This window comes from Oryza sativa, chromosome 12 (assembly GCF_034140825.1).
Source record: "Oryza sativa Japonica Group chromosome 12, ASM3414082v1".
In the NCBI taxonomy this organism is placed as follows: domain Eukaryota; kingdom Viridiplantae; phylum Streptophyta; class Magnoliopsida; order Poales; family Poaceae; genus Oryza; species Oryza sativa.
Window position 1 is genome coordinate 16,796,806 of NC_089046.1, and position 20,759 is coordinate 16,817,564.

The window sequence follows — 20,759 nt, forward strand, 5'->3', positions numbered from 1 at the left end:
TTAGTCTTCAATACCACACTGAGAACATTTATGGCTCCTTTCACTAGGCCAGTCTTCGTCCACCTATTCAGAATAGTCCCATCCTCTTCTCTGCTGCCATGGGTGAGTTAGTCCAGTTCCACTGTCAAGTGTTTCAAGTTCCAACTCAGATTATTTCCAGTTTCACAGTTATAGTGTCTTCAATTCCCTGTCTAACTTAACTGTTATAGTGTTAAATTAGTATCTCCCACCAAAAGAATGCTACTTGAATTAATCTTCACTAATCAGATTATTGGTGTTGATTGATTAATACCCTGCTTTCCACACCTCTTACCATAGAACATATGTATAAAATCAATCTATAGACAACTAATGAGAACATAAATCTGGGCAAGCTTGTTCTGGACCAAACCCAAAAGCTGATAATAGTAAAATTTGTAAAACATTATATAGTTTGTTTGGTGAATGCTACAAGCAAGCTTTTATTCGTTGTATTTGATCTTATCCGCTTCTCCGATTGTTATCTTTAGGGTGATTTCGATGCTAATGCAGATGGAGGCAATGAAACAAAATGAGATGGTTTATATAGTTTGCTCTGTTGGTGGCTTTAGGCCTTTTTGGAACCTGTAACCTAAGGTTTCGTTTTGGCTCCTTCAATTGATATGGTGGTTAAGAAATCTTTGAGCTCCGAGTAGTAAGAAGTACTACTAGCTAGCTAGTTGGCTGCTTGAGATGGCGGGTGTTTCCCTTTTTGTGTGAACCTGATATGTAAGCTGGCACCCCACAAAATTTTAGGACCATTTTTTTGGCATCGGTTATATGATCATATAGCTAACTTTGAACTAAATTAAAAAACAATACATATGAGCAGAGCCATTATCGTAGTACAATGCCATGTGAAAATTTTAAGATATCGCTCACTTTTCCTTGATTAATTACCGGCATAAATATATCAGCATAAGCCTTTCAATAACCCAATTGATGAGGCCTATAGTGCAAACCAGACGTGATCTGTAGACTTGAATTGCATTCTACACTTGCACAGTGCAATGGCCGACCCCTCTCTGCAGAAGGATATATTCTAGCTAGACTTTCATTCTCTTCCACCAGCCACGAAAAAAGGAAAATGGCATTTCGGAAAGGTATTTTTCAGGCGTGACATTTAGTTTTACAATTGATTAAGGAATCTTTTTTTTTACACAAATGTGCTTCTTCCATGATTTAATCTTTAAAGATCATTTATGTGTCATGTTTTTAGGGTTAAAGCATGGATTATCACATTTTAGATTCAATAGTATTGTTAATAGGATTAAAACTTAGCTATGAAAGGCTATTTTTAGCATTGGCCATTTATTAACCAATTTGGCTTATTTTGCATATTGTGTATAAAATATACTTGTTAACATTTGTATTTCTATTCCAACAGATAGAGCTGGAATTTACAAAATTTTAGAAATAAGTTTCACATAATTTGAAGTTGATTTGAACTAGTTATAAATTTTCCGTAGGATACAATCGTCGTCAACCTGATCTGAACTGTCCGGTGAAGAGGTGAAGACGAGACAGTATAACATTTAAACAGAAAATATCTTTAGTTTGGCGGCCTAGTCCAAACTCCTTAGGAGGAATTTGAAATAAATTAAGCTGGAAACAAAGTCAGCATATACAAAACGAAAAAGGAATTAGCGTATAATTAATTGAGCTATTATTATTATAAAACCAAAAATATATTTATTTGATATTTTAAATCATCTTCTATATGCAAAGTTTTTACATGAAATATGCCATTTAACAGTTTGTAATATGTGAAGAATGGATTAATACATGGATATATCATATAATTTAGAGAAGTTAAATTTGTATTGTAGTGATTTATCATGTATCAATATATCTTGTTTATTTTTTTTAAATTTATTTATTGTTATTTATTTACTTTCTCCGTTTCACAATGTAAGTCATTGTAGCATTTCACACATTTATATTGATATACATTGAAATGCTAGAATGACTTGCATTGTGAAACGGAGAGAATATTTTTAGGAGAGTTTATAATTCACTCCCATAGATCCATGCATGATGCATGGTGGGGTGCAAAACTGCGGGTGGCGAAATTGTGTTGCGACTTCACGTTCCCCAGCCGACGAATGAAATCATGGAGAAATCGAGGGAACCCAACTGGACAAACCCACCTCATATGGCGGCAACACATGGCGGCGCCCAGAGCGAAACTCGCTGAACGCCTCGCCGAGCGCGCAGACCACAATGGCGCGCCGACGCCGGTCCAGCAAAGCAAGCAGACCGTCCACCCGAGCCGGAGCACCACGCCGCTGCTCGCATCGCCGGACCACAGGAACGCGCCATCTCCAACTCTGACACCGGCGGCGTGCAGGGACTCCGGGGTACTCCCGTCAAGTCGATGACCTTGGTGCACGCCATTCGGCGCAAGGCCGTCCTGTGGAGGAGGTTCATCGTCCAGATGTCCACCTGGGTGCTCTGGCCGACGAGCAGCGCCAACAACCATCGTGATGGGGGGCCTTACCCGATAGTGATGATGCTTTCAGCCCGTCACAGATAAACAATCCCGTTCTAGTGCGACCTCCCGTCACCGCCGCACATGCTACATTATAGGTCTGAAATTATGTAATAGTTGTCATTTCGATACTCTTCATATGCAAATGAACTTCTGAAATTAATAGTTACAAAAAAGTCTCTATGAAACTAGTACTAGTATATTAATATCTCTATAGAAAAACTGATGCAAATTGATTGGATATTGAGACAGTTACTTTCAGGGATAGCTATTTTATTGTTGTCTTATACCGTTAAAAAAAGTAAGTAGGATTATTGTAAAATATTTTGATGTTTTCTATTTTACTCCGTAGGAATTATGCATGGAGGCTCAAGACGGTAGTGGAATATCTTCGGCAACTCAACAGAAGCATCGTGTGTTGCAGGGACAGAATTCCCCACCAGCAAAGCAACTAAAGTCCCCAATTATTCCTATTGTCGGTTCCCCTGGGATACGGATGTTGATGGGAAAATGCTTCGTGTCGCGCGTCCGACGGGAAGACAAACATCGGACGCCAGCTTCCTCTATACTAGTCTAAAGTTGATTCACCTTTCCTGGTGTTTTTCCTGATTTCTCTTTCCCAGTTACTTTTCCTCAGCCGTATGCATGCACAACTTGCATGCAAGTATATAGGAACATGCAAATTGAGACATGATCTTTAAAACCATTTTTCTTCCAAACTAATTATGCGATTCATGATCCGATTACTGTGGTGTATTTGTTGTTATTAAATCTTTACAATGAGATCTTGCATGATTATATTATGACGAAAAAAATATATATGTTTCAATCGTTAAAATTCAGTGTTTGACTCAATGAGAAACAAATGTTTCAATTAGAATTGGACTATGTTGCACTTTAAAGTTTTTTTTTTGTTGCAATGGGTTTTTGAAATGTCACATATGGTACTACCTGTTGTTGCAATAAGCATTTCACGATGTTTCAGTAGTTTTTTTATATCGAAATATAGCCATCTGAGATCTTGTTATAAAGATTTTATTATAACAAATCCAATGATGTAATCAAATCACAGATCAAATATATATTTTAAGAGAAAAGAGTTCAAAGAATAAAAATATATGTGTACATTATAATACAGTACTAGTAGCCGTACATGCTGCATACATAGGCTAGCACATGTGGCTGCATGCTCTTGCGCTTTAAATATAGTGCTAGGTGCGCTGCTACTAAGGGCTATGAGAGGCGTCCGATATTTCGTTTTTTATCAGACGTCCGATGGCCTGGTAGCCTCCTCCATGTTGATGTCATCCAATCAGTAGCTAGCACGAGTAACAAGATCCACATCGACAACATTGCCAAAGTCTCCATCTGAGCAAACAACATTTCTCAGGGATATGGTAAGTGCAAATACATTTGGGGAAATTTAACTATTTGCCACTCTTGTGACATAGCAATTAACGATTTGCCACGCTCTGTCAATGACACGTGGGCCCTCATGTGTCTATGACATGTGGGCCTAGTGGCAAATCGTTAAGGTCCATTCGTAAGAGTGGCAAATAGTTAAAAGCCCCATACATCAGTGTCAATTTGATTTTGTCCTATGACATGACCCTAATCTTTTCCTAGGAAATTCCATGTCAATTTCATTTTATGGCAATATATAGGTCCATCTCGTAGATCTATAAAGAGAAAACTTACTTCGGAGATTTGGAAAGACTTTGAACCCATATATGATGGCATATTGGTGCTTGCAGCTAAGTGTATTCAATGCAACAAATTATTTAAAGCTGATAGGGATGTTGATGTTGAGATTATAGACATATAATGATTTAATCTATCCCATAAATAAATCATGACATTACAGATGAAAACTAGCATGAACGCATCATTAGATCTATACATGTAAACTACACAGTATAACATGAACAGATCAAATATGCGCAACATATTGAACACGTACCGAGGTGACGGAAAGATCGGCTGCTTGGTCGAAACTTTTCGCAGGTGTCTACGAAGGCACGAAACACGCGAGCGAAGAGGAAGGCGAGCCGTCGCGAACAAACAGGGAGCAGTCGCGCGAAGCGCTTCCCAAAAACCTTATTGCCGCCTTCTCCCGGTGCAGGACGTCGAAGGCAGAGGTTCCGGAGACCTGCTCTCCCGATCGACGGTGCACGCCGGCGAGCGGGATGGAGTAGTCTACGAGCGACGGCGCAGTACAGAGTAGGAGGCAAACCCTAGATTGATTTCGCTTGTGTTGCGTGAAGACGGCAGGTCGGTTTATATAGAGAAGAGTCGCTTGATCGGGGCGCCCGCACGATCTCTACTGCGCGTAACCGAACCGGATAAGTCGCGCGTAACTTATCCGGACTCCACGCCGTTTGCACGCACCGGATTTTTCGGAACGTTTCCAAAACAAAAACGAATCTGAATTTGCAGCAAAACAAAACTGCAAAAGGAAGCTGCATCTACGCAAGGGTGAGGAGCCAATTTTTCGGACCATTCGACGCGTACGTCGTGCACGCGCGCCGCCTGCCCGGCCCGGCCCGGCCCGGCCCGGCGAGGCGAGGCGAGGCGAGCGAGCGCGCGCGTGTGTTTCCCCTCTTCTCTCCACCACACATGCTTCAAGTGACTAGGAGGACATCCTCCCTTTTAAGGAGGTCCCCCTCTCCTAGAATAAGCAAGGTGGTACTAAACTCCACATGCATGCCATCCCATGAGGTGGGCTTTTGTGATTTTCCAAAGAATTAATCTTCGAGTGGGCTAAGGCCCATTCATTAATTCCAACAATCCCTCACCAAATCTCAAAATCCCACTAAGATTTGCCTTTTCCAATATACTGTTTATATACCAGCGGTTCGATGGAGACCAATTAAGGTTGAACATCCACCTAGAACTCCAAGCTACACTTACTCACAACTTGAACAATGGACTACGCCTTGAATTGCAAGTCTTGTGCAAGCAAGTTTCACTCAAAGTCTTATCTGGTACTAGACCGTCTGTAGACTACCCCTCGGGTGGAGCGTATAAGTCATACTCCTAGGTCTTTAGTAAGCTTCCTAGAAGATTCACCCAAAATCTTCATAGACTGCGACCAACAGTCAAGCTCACAAAGGTGAGTTCTTTCAAGAATGCTCTGCAGGACAACATCTTCGCTAATTAAAGCCAACAAAACTCATTAAGGCATAGCCAACCTGCCTTGCAGCTCACGAGAGTATATGCATCTTCACTTGGAGAGGGTATATATATTGGTACTCTCCTCTAGTTTATTAATGGTTTGTTCTTCCCAGGATCTAATTCACGGGATCTCCGATCACATAGACTGGGTTACCACCATAGTATAACTCACATGGGTCTCAAACCCATCTCCTTCGATGCATTGTCTATCACATTTCGTGATAGTCCCTTCGTGAAGGGATCTGCCAGGTTTCTCGCTGTTTGGATGTAATCCAACGTTATAACTCCGGAGTTTCTTAATTTCCTGACAGACTTCAATCGTCTTTTCACATGTCTAGACGATTTCATATTATCCTTAGAACTATTCACTTTGACAATTACCGTTTGATTGTCACAGTTCATAAGGATAGTCGGCACCGGTTTTTCAACAACAGGCAGATCCATTAATAGATCACGCAGCCATTCTGCCTCAACAGTAGCAGTATCCAGTGCCGTTAGCTCTGCTTCCATGGTTGACCTCGTCAAAATGGTCTGTTTGCAAGACCTCCATGAAACAGCACCACCACCCAGTGTGAAAACATATCCACTAGTGGCTTTGATCTCATCCACATCAGAGATCCAGTTAGAATCACTATAACCCTCCAGTACCGCAGGATACCCAGTATAGTGAAGCCCCAATTCCATAGTACCTTTCAGATAGCGCATTACTCGCTCAAACGCACGCCAGTGATCATCTCCCGGATTAGAGGTAAATCGGCTCAACTTGCTCACAGCAAAGGAAATATCAGGCCTAGTTGCACTAGCCAGGTACATCAACGAGCCAATGATTTGGGAGTATTCCAGTTGATTCCTAGCAATTCTCTTGTTCTTGCGAAGCAACAAGCTAGGATCATAAGGTGTTGGAGAAGGCTTACTATCAATGTAGCCAAACGATTCAAGATCTTCTCCACATAATGGGACTGCAAGAGTGTAATCCCATTCTCACCTCTAATTAGCTTAATGTTTAAGATAACATCAGCTACTCCCAAATCCTTCATATCAAAATTTTGAGACAAGAATGATTTAACCTCATTTATCACCTCAAGATTTGTCCCAAATATCAGTATGTCGTCAACATACAAGCACAAAATAACTCCCTCACCCCCACCATGGCGATAGTACACACATTTATCTGCCTCATTGACTGCAAAGCCTGCAGATGTCAATGTTTTGTCAAATTTCTCATGCCATTGCTTAGGAGCTTGTTTCAGACCATACAAAGACTTCAACAATTTGCACACTTTGCCTTCTTGACCTTCAACTACAAACCCATCAGGTTGATACATATAGATCTCCTCATCCAGCTCTCCATTAAGAAAAGCTGTCTTAACGTCCATTTGATGAACGAGAAGACCATGTGAGGCTGCTAGGGAAAGTAGCACACGAATTGTGGTCAATCTAGCAACAGGTGAGTAAGTGTCAAATAAATCTTCGCCTTCTTTCTGAGTATAGCCCTTAGCAACAAGCCGAGCCTTGTACTTTTCAATAGTACCGTCAGGCCTAAGCTTCTTCTTGAACACCCACTTGCACCCCACAGGTTTACACCCATAGGGTCGCTCTGTCACCTCCCAAGTCCCGTTAGCGATAATGGAATCCATTTCACTATGGACAACCTCCTTCCAGTAGTCTGCATCAGGAGATGCATATGCTTCTGAAATTGACTTAGGAGTGTCATCCACGAGGTACACAGTGAAATCATCACCAAAAGACTTAGCCGTCCTTTGTCTCTTACTCCTTCGAGGAGCTTCACTGACATCCTCCTCAGAGACAAGTTCATGTGTATGTTCAGTTTGTTCTGGTGGTGTGATTGAACTGGGAATTATTTCAAAGGGTTGGTTCGAACCACTATGTGTATCCTTCATTGGGAAAAAGCTCTCAAAGAAGGTAGCATCACGAGACTCCATAATTGTACCAACATGCATGTCCGGTACCTCGGATTTAACTATTAAAAATCTATAGGCAATGCTATGATGAGCATATCCCAGAAAAACACAGTCCACAGTCTTAGGTCCAAGTTTGCGCTTCTTCGTTATTGGTACATTGACTTTCGCCAAGCACCCCCATGTGCGCAAATAAGAAAGTGATGGTTTTCTACCAATCCATATCTCATATGGTGTTTTGTCCTTATTTCTGTTAGGAACTCTGTTTAACACATGATTTGAGGTCAACAATGCCTCCCCCCACCATGCCTTAGGCAGTCCCGCGGTGTCCAACATGGCATTCACCAAGTCAGTCAGTGTGCGGTTCTTCCTTTCAGCAATCCCATTAGACTCGGGAGAATAGGGAGGCGTCCTCTCATGTATGATGCCATGTTCCTCACAGAATAAGTCAAACTCGTTCGAGAAAAACTCTCCACCACGATCAGACCTAAGCCTTTTTATCTTTCTGTCAAGTTGATTTTCAACTTCTGCCTTATAAATTTTAAAATAGTCTAGAGCCTCGTCTTTCGTTTTCAACAAGTACACATAGCAAAATCTAGTAGCATCATCAATCAATGTCATGAAATATCGTTTTCCACCCTTCGTCAACACCCCATTCATTTCACAAAGATCTGAATGTAGGAGTTCTAGTGGTGCCAAGTTTCTCTCCTCGGCAGCCTTGTGAGGCTTGCGAGGTTGCTTCGATTGCACACAACTATGGCACTTAGAACCTTTGACAATGGAAAAATTAGGAATTAAACACATGCTGGAAAGCCGAGACATCAAGCCAAAATTAATATGACATAAACGTGAATGCCAAACATTAGCCTCATCATCCACACTGCCACAAATATGGTTCACAGACTTATTGCAGAAATCAGAAAGGGAAAAGCGGAACAGGCCTCCGCACTCATAACCTTTACCAATAAAATATCCATGTTTAGACACGACTACTTTATTAGACTCAAAAACCAACTTAAATCCGTCTCTAGTCAGACGGGAGCCACTAACAAGATTCCTGTCGATAGAAGGGACATGCTGCACGTTCTTCAGCTGCACGATCTTTCCCGAAGTAAACTTCAGATCTACCGTGCCAACACCATGAACAGAAGCATGTGACCCATTCCCCATTAGGACGGTGGAACCCCGTGCGACCTGATAAGAAGAAAACAATGAGATGTCAGCACAAACATATACATTGGCCCCAGTATCAACCCACCAATTAGTAGATTGATTAACTGAAAAAACAGTAGGTAAATTACCATACCCGCTTCCATCTCCAGTGTTGCCAATGGTCACTTTAGCAGACTTAGAAGTCTGCCCTGCAGGTGCCTTCATCCCCTTGCGCTGTGGACACTTTCTAGCCAGATGACCAACTTGGCCACACACAAAGCAAGTCCTCTCATCCTGATTAGGATTGTTGTTGTTCTTCTTCTGCTTCTTGAAGTTGGTGGTCTGCTGAGCTTTGTATTTCCCCTTGCTCTTGTTCTGGGCCTTGTGCACAACATTGGCACTGGACTGCCCACCATCGCCCTTAGACGCGGCATCTTTTTCCCGAGCTTTCTCCTCAACATCAAGAGACGCAATCAACCCCTCAACGGAGTATTCCTGTCTCTTGTGTTTGAGTGCAGTACCGAAACTTCTCCAAGATGGAGGTAGTTTTGCAATAATGCACCCGGCCACAAATTTGTCGGGTAAGACACACTTAAGGAGTTCGAGTTCCTTAGCCATCGTTTGTATCTCATGAGCCTGTTCGACTACAGAACGGTTGTCAGCCATCTTGTAGTCATGAAACTGCTCCATGATATACAGATCATTGCTAGCATCAGTAGCACCGAATTTAGTATTCAGTGCATCCCACAACTCCTTAGCGTCGGTCATATGCATATACACCTCGACCAGACGATCGCCAAGAACGCTAAGAATGCATCCCACAAAGAGAGTAGTGGCTTCCTCGAATTGCTTCTGCTGTTCAGCAGTAAGAACTCCTTCAGGTTTGCCAGTACTCACCCAGAAGCATTTCATAGCTGTCAGCCACAGAGTGACCCTGATCTGCCATCTCTTAAAATGCACACCGGTGAATTTATCCGGCCTCAGTGCATCGGCAAAACCAGCCATAGTAAAATCACAGTGCCTATAATAAGGTTTTTGGAATGTTGAGATTATAGACATATAATGATTTAATCTATCCCATAAATAAATCATGACATTACAGATGAAAACTAGCATGAACGCATCATTAGATCTATACATGTAAACTACACAGTATAACATGAACAGATCAAATATGCGTAACATATTGAACACGTACCGAGGTGACGGAAAGATCGGCTGCTTGGTCGAAACTTTTCGCAGGTGTCTACGAAGGCACGAAACACGCGAGCGAAGAGGAAGGCGAGCCGTCGCGAACAAACAGGGAGCAGTCGCGCGAAGCGCTTCCCAAAAACCTTATTGCCTCCTTCTCCCGGTGCAGGAAGTCGAAGGCAGAGGTTCCGGAGACCTGCTCTCCCGATCGACGGTGCACGCCGGCGAGCGGGATGGAGTAGTCTACGAGCGACGGCGCAGTACAGAGTAGGAGGCAAACCCTAGATTGATTTCGCTTGTGTTGCGTGAAGACGGCAGGTCGGTTTATATAGAGAAGGGTCGCTTGATCAGGGCGCCCGCACGATCTCTACTGCGCGTAACCGAACCGGATAAGTCGCGCGTACCTTATCCGGACTCCACGCCGTTTGCACACACCGGATTTTTCGGAACGTTTCCAAAACAAAAACGAATCCGAATTTGCAGCAAAACAAAACTGCAAAAGGAAGCTGCATCTGCGCAAGGGTGAGGAGCCAATTTTTCGGACCATTCGACGCGTACGTCGTGCACGCGCGCCGCCTCCCCGGCGAGGCGAGGCGAGCGAGCGCGTGTGTTTCCCCTCTTCTCTCCACCACACATGCTTCAAGTGACTAGGAGGACATCCTCCCTTTTAAGGAGGTCCCCCTCTCCTAGAATAAGCAAGGTGGTACTAAACTCCACATGCATGCCATCCCATGAGGTGGGCTTTTGTGATTTTCCAAAGAATTAATCTTCGAGTGGGCTAAGGCCCATTCATTAATTCCAACAGTTGATAGGAGCAATTGCCACAGACATTTGGATAGTTGTGATGGTAAAGCTAGATTGGGTCAAATGGTGGAAGTACTCGATCAGGTCATCTACTCATTCACATGCTGCTGCTCTTAAGGATTGGCAATTTGATCAAGAATTATGTAGAAAAGAACTTGTTAAATTGATTGTTGTGCATGAGCTGTCCTATAACTTTGTGGAATACCCTAGGTTTTAAGAGCTTTGTTGCTAGCTTGAATTCGTGCTTTAACTTATTTCTAAAACTACCATCAAGGGGGACTGCATTAGTGCATATGAGCAGCGAAAGCTAGGAGAATATTGCCCCCGGGTATCTAACAGTTGTGCACACCAAAATAAGAGAGTTGTTTGCTGAATATAGTTCACATATATATGAACAAAAGTGCTCATAATGATCAAACAAGTGAGAATGTGGAGTTTCAAGTTGACGATGATAACATCGACGACAACCCATGGGCTGACTGGGGACAGCATGTTGCTTTGAAGCTAAGAAGCAAAGCTAGTCATCTTGATATGTACTTGGAGGAAGAATGTCCCTGCTACTACTGATTTTGATATCTTGCAATACTGGAGGACATTCTAATATCACAACAAGAATCCTGTTAATCCGTGATGGAAAATTTCTGTCACGGATCGCTGAAAAACCATCACCAAACAACATCTGTGATGGTTTCAGAAATCATCATGGATTGAGCGTCATGGATTGACCTGCGTGACGGTTCGTCGAAAACCATCACAGATTAACAGAATCGATGACGGTTTTAAACCGTCACGATGGAGCCCGAGATCTAGTTAGTCTAGCCAAGCCCATTTCCTATGACGAAAAATAACCTTCATGAATAGCTGCCACGTAGACATTTTTCCATCACAGATTAGCTGCCACATAGGACTTTTTTTCCGTCACGGATTCAAATCGCCACATATGTGCCATGGGTACGCCAAGGTGGATGTTGATGTGTCATCAATGCCACGTAGGATTTAGCCCACGAGTTTTGTGGCCCAATTCGGGTTTCCAGGAGCTTTCGGCCCATTTATGCCCATTTATGACCAGCTAGATTTTTTTTGTTTTGGGCCGATTTGTTTTTTTGTGGGGTATTTTTTCGGCCTTTTAGTCATCATTCAACCCAGTTCAAATTGGGCTACTACTAGATTTAGCCCAAGTAAAATTCAGCTGCTGCTAAATTTAGCAAAATACAAATATTTCGTCCATAATTTTAGCAAAATTAATTACAGATCATTAATTTACATTCTCTCATCATCAGCAACAAAATAGTTACAGATCAGTAAAAACACATTCCAACCTTCACATCTCATACAACATTTTTTTTGAGCATATCTCATACAACATAATTAAAACCTGTTCAAAAGCACGTGACAATGCTGGAGCAGCCACCAAAGCATTTTGGCCACTCCTCCATCGAAGTTCGCATATGTTTGAGCCCAGCAACCTGATAGTACAGTACCATATGTTAGATTATTTTTTTATGCGCTAGAGAAACAACAAGAAACAATCCACATATACGATATTAGTTTTTGAATGATAGGTCTACTTTGTAGACCAATCTGATGTCCCCATAATATATTGCACTAACAAAACCCAATGTTCCCATCCCCAACCCACCTCATTTCATTGGCCAAGCAAACAAGCAACTGACGCTAGACTAATAGTATTTGATTAAACAATTATCCAAAAATATGAGAGCAAGTAAAGTGGTACAAGAAAGTGAACTAGAATGTATAGGAGTATAGCACTAAAATTTAGACACTAAAGTATACGAGTAACTTCCTATGCATGCTTCATTTCTACGGACTATAGGCATATAGCATTTAAACATACAGATTTGTATGCAGGACCGTAAAGTGTGGTGTAAAGTTATGGACGCCATTTAAACATGCTTCATTTCTACAAAGTACAGGCATACAGCAGCAGTTCCACGACAACATGGAGTGCAAATGCCAGGCAGGAACCAAAAATGCATCAAAAGAACATTTTCAAACTTCCAAACTTTATATCACCAGTGGCACAATGTGGCAGCAACATCACTAAGTAGATGAGCTTGACACTATGGTTCAAGTGACCATTCTTACCATTTGCTAACAGGAAATCAGAGCAAAAAATTGCCACCCAAAAATTTGTCCATCTTTCAAGCACACTAGGTATAAGGAGCGCTTTATGCGCCCTACCATCAGGCAAACAATATAAAAAAGAGATAATAAGATGCGCTTTGCGTGCCTTACCATCAGAAAAACAATTTAAAAAAGAAGAGAAGTCATGATGACAGGAAACCCACGGGCTACAACCTAGTAATTGTAATAAATTAAAATGTCAATGCCATGCATGCATGCAGCATGTCAACCTAGACATTTCACGCGCGTTGCTCAGGATACACAAAGAAAATCTCACCTAGTCACATGCCAACTATCGTAAATCAACAGACCATGCATGTGTAGTTGAAAACTTTTAAGATAGTTTCAGACTGTGCTAATAGGAAAATTAGCAAAACACCATAAAGGCAAGGCAACCAACTCACAAGCATAGCGCGTGACTTGTTAGCAGCCCCTGCTTCTACTGTAGCTTGAGAAAGTGCATTCTCCACTGCTGAGAGGGTCATAAGTGATTATAGAAGCAGGTTGACCAGTGAGACAATAGAGGCTTTAATCTGCTTGCAAGACTGGATTAGGGCAGAAGGCTTTAAGCTGGAGTGGACGGCGGCCGCTCCGCAGATTTCCGATCGATGAGTGGACACAAGTCGCGTGGTCCTCGCATTATGCTTAGTTTCAACCTCCTGGCCCGGCTTTAGATGGACTCGATGCTAGCCCACTCTCCTTGGTCGAATTTCTGCAAGTTTCTTGTTCAACATTAATTTTTGTTTGAAATTTCGTAATTTAACTAAACCCTGAAAATTTTCCACTTTCCGATGCATTGAACCCTGGCCGGAACCTATCAAAAGTATGTCGTCAGTTGATTGCAAAACCTCATAGATATCGATTTTCTTGCATGACATAGCATCAGGGCAATTTTGCGCAAAGATTATAGAATCTCACCAAAGACTCTTTCATATATATTTGAACACTTTTCTTTGGACGATGCAAGCGTGTGATGGTCCAGACATACTTATTAGCCTACTCCAGTTTAACAATTTGAACTAACATTACTTGCAGGAATCTTCATAGGTGTCGGTTTGGAACTAGTCATGCCTTCATAGGTGCTAGTTTCCCAACCAAAACAAATTTGGGGTAGCTATGCCCTCCGCATATGTTCCGATTCAAACACCGGCACCTATGAAGATGACAGGTGGCGGTTCTTACCCTATAACCGGCACTTATAACCAGTTCCATCAATAAAAAAAGCTCCATGCATTCGAGCCGATGCGTCGAGCATCTCCTGATCCACACCCAATAACCACCCCTATGATCCCCATCATCCCCCATCCAAGAACACATTCATGGAATCGATCAAAATTGCAACAGAAAATGAAAATAAACAGGGCAAGGAATGTAGTGTGGGGCAAGTTGGTAGTGATGGTAGAGGAGCGGGTCGAGGCAATGGAGGTGGATGTTGGATATATATACTACGAGCTTGTGGCTATGGAAGATGAAGCAGTGGCACAGATCGACGAGGGCGGCGCTACCACCAGTGCTCCTCAACCTTGCCACCATCACTCCTCCTCTGCCGCCACCACCAGCATCCTCATTGCATGCGGTCACTACTTGTCGTCGAGCTCGGCGCCAAAGTCAGTGAGCCTGGCCTGTGGCAGCTGCACCGGCACAGCCACGGTGACCACGTCCTCTCCCTCCACCTCCACCTATGGACTAGTGGTTTGGGGGCGGTGGGAGTTTGGAAGGTTCTTTAGAGGGGGTGGGGGTGCGGAGAGGATATGGATGGTGGGAAGTGGATAAGCTCAACTTGGCCGCACACTATAAGGATGTGGTTTGGATAACTGGATAAGGATATCATGTGGGTGCCGGTGTCTCGGCTCGGTTGGCTTTGGGTTTCGGTTTTTTCAAAAATGGATACATATACTAACACCTATAGTTGTTGGTTTTTTAATTAACCGGCACCTATAGTAAGATATTATTGTCGATTCTTTTAAAACAATACTAACACCTATAGTATAGGTGCTGGTCTTTCCTATACCTGCACCTATAGTGCTCAAAGCCGATGGTTCTATAATTTTTCAAAATGTGGAGGTGAGAAAATGCTTATCGGTATCGAGTCCTCTATAAGAGGTTTCGTAGTAGTGTAAATACTCCCTCCGTTTCAGGTTATAAGATATTTTAACTTTAGTCAAAGTCAAACTGCTTTAAGTTTGACTAAGTTTATAGACAAATATAGTACTCCCTCTATTCCAAATTGATTTACGTATAGTTTTTTTTTTGAGGTTATTCCTAAATGATCTACATATTTGTGTTCATTCATTAATTTTATTCGTTATTTGTGCATTGGAGTAAATGGACATTGATGCATGCATCCATGCACACAAGTATTTATAACCCACATGCAATATCTTGATTTGCTATTGGCTAGGAAATAGTGGAGATGGTACATGCATTGAGTTTGTTGCTAGAGTAAATATAGTGTGAGAGAGCTATTAGCTTTTCTTGGTCTTGGTGTACCTATGAAATATGTAGATCAATTTGGAATGGCGGGAGTAATATTTACATTACCAAATTAGTTTCATTAAATTAATAATTAGAGAGAATCCCTTATATGCCACTCCAAATTAACTGATTCCCTTATATGCCACTTCAAATTAGCCCTTCCCTTCTATCACACCGGTTCAAGTTTGTCCTCCCTTCTATGTCATTGCCGTCAATCCTCCGCCAGTTGACCCTTAACTTCATAGCAAAAAGATGCATTTGCCCTTGAGATTTGGTATACAACCAATGAGTTTTTTTTATTTGATAGAGAAGTTAGTCTATGTATATATATAGCATTTTAGTACTAATATAGCTAATGCATACGACATATGAAAATTGATTTTTTTTTGCATCACGTGCAATTTTAGCCATCACCATCACAAATGAATTTTCAATATAAGCACGAAACATGCAGCTTTCCAACAATATTTTTAATACAAAGAGCATTTTTCATTGGTTCCGACAAAATTATGTTCATTCAAAAAGGATTTAAAATAAGCTAGTTATGATTTTTTTAAGTTTACACATTTTTTAGTTGAGAGGGCATAATGGTCATTTAGAAAAAAAAACTAACATTGGACTAACAGTTAACAAACGTTATAGTGCTGGGAGTGGTATAAAAAGGTGGAAAAACTTAAACCAGTGACATAAAAGAGAGAAGCTAATTTTAAGTGGCATATAAGGGAACTAGTCAAATTTGATTGGCGTATAAGGGATTCTCTCAATTTTTTTTCCTCAAGATTAGTGTGACTTGCTTAGCTCTATCAGAGTATCACTACGGAATAATTATGGTAGTTCCAGAATCACGAGCTCTGGGGAGTCTGCATGAAAACTACGTAGAGGTATTAATAGTCACCGGGATGAGTTTAAGGTGTTCGAGGCCACAATGAACAACGGCGATCGGCATGAGAAAAAGGCAGAATTATTTTCTCAAACATAAAATTAGATTTCGTTTCAAATTACAAGCCGTGCGAATTATGTAGCAAAGACTGGGGACACTCTATTTATTCCTTAAGAATATCCTCTCACTTTTACATGTCGCTTGAAAATCATCCAAGAAAATTTGGAAAAAAAAGTACCATATTATTACGTGATATGTCACTCCATAAACATACATGTTTAAATTCAACTTATATAAGTGAAAAAATAACTAATTTGATTATGAATCAAAGACGTAATTCACGGTTAAATTTATTTTGTTATAAAATTGTATAAGTCGAATTTTAACTTACATGTTTGTGGAAAGATATATTATATACTCCCTCCATAAAAAAACGAATCTAAGACTAGATGTGATATATTCTAGTATAACGAATCTGAACAGAGGCATATCTAGATTCGTTATATCAGGAGATATCATATTCAGTATTAGATTGGTTTTTATGGGACGGAGGGAGTAGATGACATTTTAAATGCCTTACACAAAATAAAGGATGTCCTGGCACACACAAAAATCCGAAAATGCTCACACCCGGGCGACCGGCAGGGGTGGAGAAAAATCGAGCGCTGCTTTTGTGCCTGCCAGTGTACGTCTGCATGCAAAGAATTTTTTCTCACATGCAACCATCTCTTATTTCTTCAAAAGATTTTTTTCTCATAAACTATTTATCTAATCTACGATCTGATTGCATCACTAAATTCATTACAATTAAATCTTTACAACAAGACCACACATGATTATATTTCGACAAAAATATTCTAGATTTTTTATTATTTTTTTTAATATTGCATATGGTCTCTTTTGATGTTTCAACCAGTAGTTTTACAATGTTTCAACTAGTATACTTATGATGTTTCACTATGTACGGATCAAATGTTGCAGTGGATTTTGATATTATGGAACGCGCCGTTGCAACAAATCACCCATATATTTTAGAAACCCTCTATTAAGGGAATTTGGTTTATTTTTTGTTCCACCAAAAATGTTTCACCTAGTATACTCACAATATTTCACTATATATAGATTTAATGTTGCAGTGAACTGAAATATTTCATTGCAACAAAAAACCCACATATTTTGGAAACCTCCTATTAAGGGAATTCGTTTCTTTTTTTTCACCAAAAAATGTTTGACTTAATGTACTTATAATGTTTCACTATGTATAAATCTAATGTTGCAGTGAACTGAAACATTCTTTCGCTATTTGCTGAAACATTGTTTTCATATAAGTTGAAACAACACCCGATTTAAACGAGTGAAATATTTTTGATCTACTTAGTGAAACAATTCCGATATACCTGGTGAAACATCATGCAACATTTAAAAATAATTCAATAATAAGCTTTTTTTTCATCGGAATATATCCATGTGTGGTCTTATTTTGAAATTTTAATTACAACGAATTTAATGGTGTAATTGGATCATTAATTAGATAAGTAATTTAAGAGAAAAATCAGTTTAAAGTAGTTTTACACGTAAATCGGGTGCTGACGTCAGTTCAGCATCTGATTTTTCCCCAAAGGATCGAACATCCGACCTGTAGGCTTTTCCACAAAAATCTACTTCCCACTTATTCTTTTCTGATACGTTTATTTCAGTTTTCCCGTTTGGGTCTTGGACTCCTACAGTCCTAGTACTAGTTTTGACTTACTAAGACGTAACAAAGTCCCATTGTGTTTGGCATTATTTATCTCACGTTTAATTTCTCTTCCGTCGAGAGAAATCAGAGATGAAGACGATGACATCAGAGATGAAGCCGCCGTCATCGTCGTCATCGTCGTCGCTGTCGTCACGAGGTCTCCCGATTGACGTCATCGTGGAGATCGCCGAGCGCTCCGACCCGATCACGCTCCTCCGCTGCGCCGCCGCGTGCAGGCAGCTCCGCCGTGCCATCTCTGGCGAGGGCCTCCGCCGCGAGCTCCGCCTCCGCAACGCCGCCGGCTTCGTCCCGGTCCTCCTCCGGGGCTTCTACTACCAGCCTCTCCACGGCGCCCACGGTTTCCTCCAAGAGCCGGTCCGCTTCTTCGCCGCCGGCGCCGGCGCCGGCGACCACCATGGCCAGCTCCCGGCGGGCGACGACGCCGTTGAGTCGCTGGCCCTCGGGTTCGAACCCGTGGAGGCGCGCGGCGGCTTCGTCGTCGCTCGGACTGGCAGGTCCTCCGGCGAAGTGTGCAACCCCATGACGGGCTACGTGCTCCCCATCCCTCTGCCGAGGAAGGATTTGGTGACGTCATACCTGCTGCTCACCGCCGACGATGGCGTCGGACTCGGACCGAGCTCCGACGACGACTCCGAGCTCCACCGGTTCAGGCTCCTCGCCGTGCAGCTCTGCCAGCCGACGAACCAGGGGCGGCGGCTTCGACTGAAGATGCAGGCGTTAACCCCGGTCACTGGCAGATGGGGCCCCACCACCAAGATTCCCGTCCATGGCGTCGGCGGCGACATCCACCAACACCCGGGCGCCGAGCTACTCGGCCGGCATCCCGTCGTCGTCAATGGCGCCGCCTACTTCCTCGTCGTGTCCCACTCCTTCGACCGCCAGCGCCCGCACCCGCCGTCTCACTACTTCATCCTCCGCGTCGACGTCTCCGACCACGGCGGCGGCGACGGTAGAAACGGGACGACGAAGGCCGCGACGATCATCCCGGCGCCGGAGGGGCTGAAGCCGCCGTCGTGCTCGCGCTGCACCAGCAGCGAGGCGGCGGCGGCGGTCGTCACGTCGAAGCAGCTCCTGCTGACGCCGTCGCGCGACAGGAGGTCGGTGGCGCTGCTCGTCTGCCGGACCACCAGGGTGGAGATCCACACGCTGGACATGCTCGCGGCGCCGTCGGCGTGGGCGCGCGCGACGGAGGTGGTGGACACGGCGGCGGTTCGCCGGAGGCCGTGCGACCTGTCGGAGTCGGAGGTGGAGCTGCATTGGTCCGGCGAGGCGAGCGGCGCCGTGGTGCTCCGGCTCGGCGGCACGGTGTGCCAGCTGGACCGAGCGACCATGGCGATCCGCACGATCGACGAGGAGTTCCCCGAGTTTCGCTACAGGAGTCGCCATATGTTGCTGCCCTACGAAATGGGTTTGTCCAGTTGGGTTCCTTCGATATCTACATCTGCATAAAAAATTTTGGAACAAAATGTATAAATATATACAGTTATTTTCACCGATTTTATACAAATATACTACCATCATTGCAGAGCATATGATGCGAGTTCGCGATGGTGCGTGTGTTCGCTCGGTTGGTTTGGTTTGTAGAATGAAAATAGCTCGAAAACTAATGAAAACCACCTATACTGTTATCATTTTCTTTCAGAATCGAAATCGGAAACCTGCAAACGAAGCTAACACAAATCGGAGCAAATATCAAAAGATATTTATCAGAATATAAAAACCCCGAAAACTTAACTTTTGAAATCAACAAAAAGATATAGCCCATTATTTTTTCTAAAACAACAAATCAACATTTCTATTTTTTATTAGTTTTAGTAATAATACAACTAGTTGTATAGTTTACAATCCAGAAGAGCAAGAATTATATTAGTTGATCTATAACTCTAATTAGCATGACATGGCCTAAAATAATTCTAATTAGGCAAAAGAAAAACATATCTAACAGCGCTAAAATAAATCGGAGCGAATACAGTAACGGATATTTATCGGAATATAAAAATCTTTAAAACTGAACTTTTCAAATTAACTTCAAATTAACGAAGAGATATAGCCCATTATTTTTTCTAAAACAATAAATTAACGTTTCTAATTTTTATCTGTTTTATAGTATAATAAAATACAACTAGTTGTATACTTACGATCTAGAAGAACAATAATTATATAAGTCTATTACTGTATTTATTATATGGCATGGCCTAAAATAATTGTAATTAGGCAAAAGAAAAACATATCTAAAGCACCTTCTTAGACCTAAGGGTGGTAGTTTCCCCATTGGGGACAGGGCTCACCCCTACGAAGCTACAAACGGGGCATTATTTCCACCCGATGGTTGAACGGTGCGGGTCTCAAAGTTATGCGGGTCCCCTGTTACAGGAAACCTAGAAAAACAACTTATCATAGCCGAAAATGCTGGGGATCAGGTACCCTATCCGGCGGAAAAAAATCGGGCGCCCTCCCCCGCGCGCGCCTCCGCGAAGAAAACAGCGCCCTCTCCCCCACGTGCGCCTCCACCTGCCTCCCACGCGCTCCCACCACTTGCACCCCGTTGCAACAAATCTCCCACATATTACGGAAACCCCCATATTAAGTAAATCCGTTTCATTTTCTGTTTCACCAACAATGTTTTAGCTAGTGTAATTATAATGTTTCACTATGTATGGATGAAATGTTGTAGTGAATTGAAATATTCTTTTGTAACAAATTACCCATATATTTTGGAAACGCTCTATTAAGGAATCCGTTTTAATTTTT

General features: G+C 42.4%; 1 protein-coding gene across 1 annotated transcript; it reads left to right on the forward strand.

Moving 5' to 3' along the window:
* The first annotated feature begins 18,077 nt into the window (after nucleotides 1–18,077).
* Nucleotides 18,078–19,457, forward strand: LOC112937319 (uncharacterized). The gene has a single exon (XM_026021791.2). The coding sequence runs from the start codon at nucleotides 18,078–18,080 to the stop codon at nucleotides 19,455–19,457; it is 1,380 nt and encodes a 459-aa protein (XP_025877576.1).
* The last annotated feature ends 1,302 nt before the right edge of the window (nucleotides 19,458–20,759 follow it).